This window comes from Staurois parvus, unplaced genomic scaffold (assembly GCF_062004578.1).
Source record: "Staurois parvus isolate SC_StPar_1 unplaced genomic scaffold, SC_StPar_1.0 ptg000334l, whole genome shotgun sequence".
Classification (NCBI taxonomy): Eukaryota; Metazoa; Chordata; class Amphibia; order Anura; family Ranidae; genus Staurois; species Staurois parvus.
Window position 1 is genome coordinate 4555129 of NW_028318130.1, and position 2872 is coordinate 4558000.

Here is a 2872-nt window from a genome sequence, read left to right on the forward strand (position 1 = left end):
ATCATACCTTTTCATTGGTATAAATAAAAGTGCAGTGCTAAATATTAAATTCTGTCATGAAATGCTATGGTGAATATAGTGAACAAACAATATTATTAAATCATGTGAAACAGTCTTAATATATTGCACATATAATTAACCAAATATTAAAAAGTCCATGGTACTACAAGTCTCATCAATACCCATGTGATAGACATATAATGTCGGTGATACTACAAATCACAGCAATACCAAAGTGATATACTGTATATACACACATACACACACACACACACACATACCTATACAGACAGCTCAAAAACAATTAAAGGATTGGGGCACTTCCTCCCACTGACACCAAAGATGGGGCACTATTCCTCCCACTGACACCAATGACGGGGCACTATTCCTCCTACTGACACTAATGATGGGGCACTATTCTTCTTACTGACACTAATGATGGGGCACTTCCTCCCTTTGATACCAATGATAGGGCACTAATCCTTCCACTGACAACAATAATGGGGCACGATTCCTCCCACTGACACCAATGATGGGGCACTTTCTCCCACTGATAGTAATGATGGGGCCCTATTCCTCCCCCTGACACCAATTATGGGGCCCGATTCCTCCCCCTGACACCAATGATGGGGCACGATTCCTCCCACTGATACCAATGATGGGGCACTATTCCTCACACACTGACACTAATGATGGGGCACCATCATTGGTATCAGTGGCAGGAAAAGTGCCCCATCATTGGTGTCAGTGGGAGGAATCGTGCCCCATCATTAGTGCCAGTGGGAGGAATCGTACCCCATCATTGGTGTCAGTGGGAGGGATCGCGCCCCATCGGTGTCAGTGGATGGAGCTCTAATAGGAAGAGGTGGAGCCTAAAGAGGAGGAGGTGGAGTTTTCAGTTGAAAGGGTGGGACAAATTTAGATGAGGGGGGAGTGCCCAATTTTATTCTTGCCTAGGGCAGCACAAAACCAAAATACACCACTGATTATTATACTAAATAAGCCCTTGTAGTTGTAGAAGTAGGAGCCAGAGTTTGCTGGAGGATTTATTCGGACATGTTTTCCATCTATAGCTCTGCCACAGTTTGGAAATTGCCACTGTTCATGGAATTGCCTAGCTACTTCCTTCCACTCTTCAGAAATGCTTGGAAACTGTAATCAACAAAAGAAGAAAAAAAAATTGGTAAGACAATTTAAACAAAACACTTTAGTGTTGGCATTTTCTGAACTTCATTAAGGGAATTCAGAAAGACATTATTTTACATAAAAATACATGAGCATTAATGATTTAGGATTTATAATGGGGCAATTAAGAAATGACTTGTACCTTAATGTATTCATCCTGTAGAACTTTGATGATGGCCCTGCAGGTCTCAGGAATTATTACTCCAAGGTCTTGTGGTGAAATGCCAGTGGTGAATTTCAAATCCTGCAGGCTTCGCCCCGTGGCAAGATACCGTAGTGTGGCAATCAAACATTGCTCCGCACTGATTGCTTCTCTGAGAATGGTATTCTGCTTGGCAATGTGTGGCTTTACTGCAGTCAGGATTTGATTAAAGCAGTTGTCATTCATTCGCAAATAATTTTTAAAATCATCTGGATTTTTCTCATGCAATTCTCTCAACAGTGACATGTGGGAATACTGGCCACGCCTCAGTAGCCATTTCTTGAACCACAGCCTCCTTTTTGTCTTCTTCCTCTGTTGCCTCTGTATGGCCAGAATTCCTAAACCCATAATGGCAATTGCAGTATCTTCAGAACATTCAGATACGGTATCCATTACTGTTCTGAAAATTTGTCCCGAAAGATCAGTCGCTGAGGGAAAACAAATATGGCTTCGAAAGGCGTGGCTACAGGGTTACACGTATATTACATCTTTTCCACAGCTACGCTATAACATTCAAACGCAATGCCTTTATATCGTACAATATTCTCACATCGCTTTCAACCAGCAACGAACGATCGATGATAACCGGACGATTGTTCGTCCGATTTTCATATAGTGTGTACGGGGCATAAGATGTGTATTTATAAACCATGCATAGAAGTTTGCACAGTGAAAGTGAAACATTTATTCTCTATGAATGAGGCAAAAAAAATGTCATTATCAATTTCCTATGATTGACAAAGGTTTTTTGGGGTTTTTTTTTTTTTAAATGAAAAATACTGTATTTGGCCACTAGATGGCTTGAGGTATCCTAGTAAACTTTTATGTTACATAGTGCCATCTAGTGGACAAATGGTCATTTTTTGTTTTAAAAAAATGAAAAACATTTTTGGAAAATACCTCATATTGCCACTAGACTGTGCAAAGTATAATAGAAAATTTCTATTTTACTTAGTGCCATCTAGTGGCCAAATATGGTATTTTCAAATTTAACCACCTGCAGCAGGTGCAAGCACAATTGCATATATATACATGATAGGCCTGCTTCCGTGCTGCCCCTGCTGACCCATGTTGTGAATGGACACAGTATGAGTTTACCTGAAATCAGCTGATGAACTGTGTCAAATCACACACAGAGGTCTGTGCTTACCAAACATAGAACCCTGTGTACAGGAAACAGTGATCTGGCAGTTTCTTCCCTCTGCAAAGCAGGGAGGAAAACAGCCAGACAGTAAAGTAAAAGCAGCACATATTACACATTGTTAGGCACACAGTTAACCCTTTGCCCCTAGAAGTTAACCCCTTCCCAGCCAGTGTCATTAGTACAGTGACCTTGTACAGCATTAGCACTGATCCCTGTATTAGTGTCACTATTGATGCAGAAATGTTATTTTTTTTCAAAATTATTTTTAATAATAAAAATAATAATAAACCCAGTGGTGATCAAATACCACCAAAAGAGATTTCTGTGTGAAAAAAATGCTA

At 40.2% G+C, this 2872-nt stretch overlaps 1 protein-coding gene across 1 annotated transcript; it reads right to left on the reverse strand.

Moving 5' to 3' along the window:
• Positions 1 to 918: 918 nt before the first annotated feature.
• Positions 919 to 1780, reverse strand: LOC149457122 (uncharacterized). The gene is made up of 2 exons (XM_089684015.1): positions 1328 to 1780; positions 919 to 1152 (listed from the first exon to the last, which is right to left on the reverse strand). The coding sequence occupies exons 1-2, from the start codon at positions 1778 to 1780 to the stop codon at positions 919 to 921; spliced, it is 687 nt and encodes a 228-aa protein (XP_089540141.1).
• Positions 1781 to 2872: the final 1092 nt, after the last annotated feature.

Bases quoted from the DNA above. Each gene is read 5' to 3' on its own strand.
- LOC149457122 (XM_089684015.1), bottom strand. From the start codon at position 1,780: ATGGATACCGTATCTGAATGTTCTGAAGATACTGCAATTGCCATTATG. The intron at 1,153-1,327 runs GTACAAGTCATT...TGTTGATTACAG, and splicing joins TACAGGATGAATACATTAAG to TTTCCAAGCATTTCTGAAGA.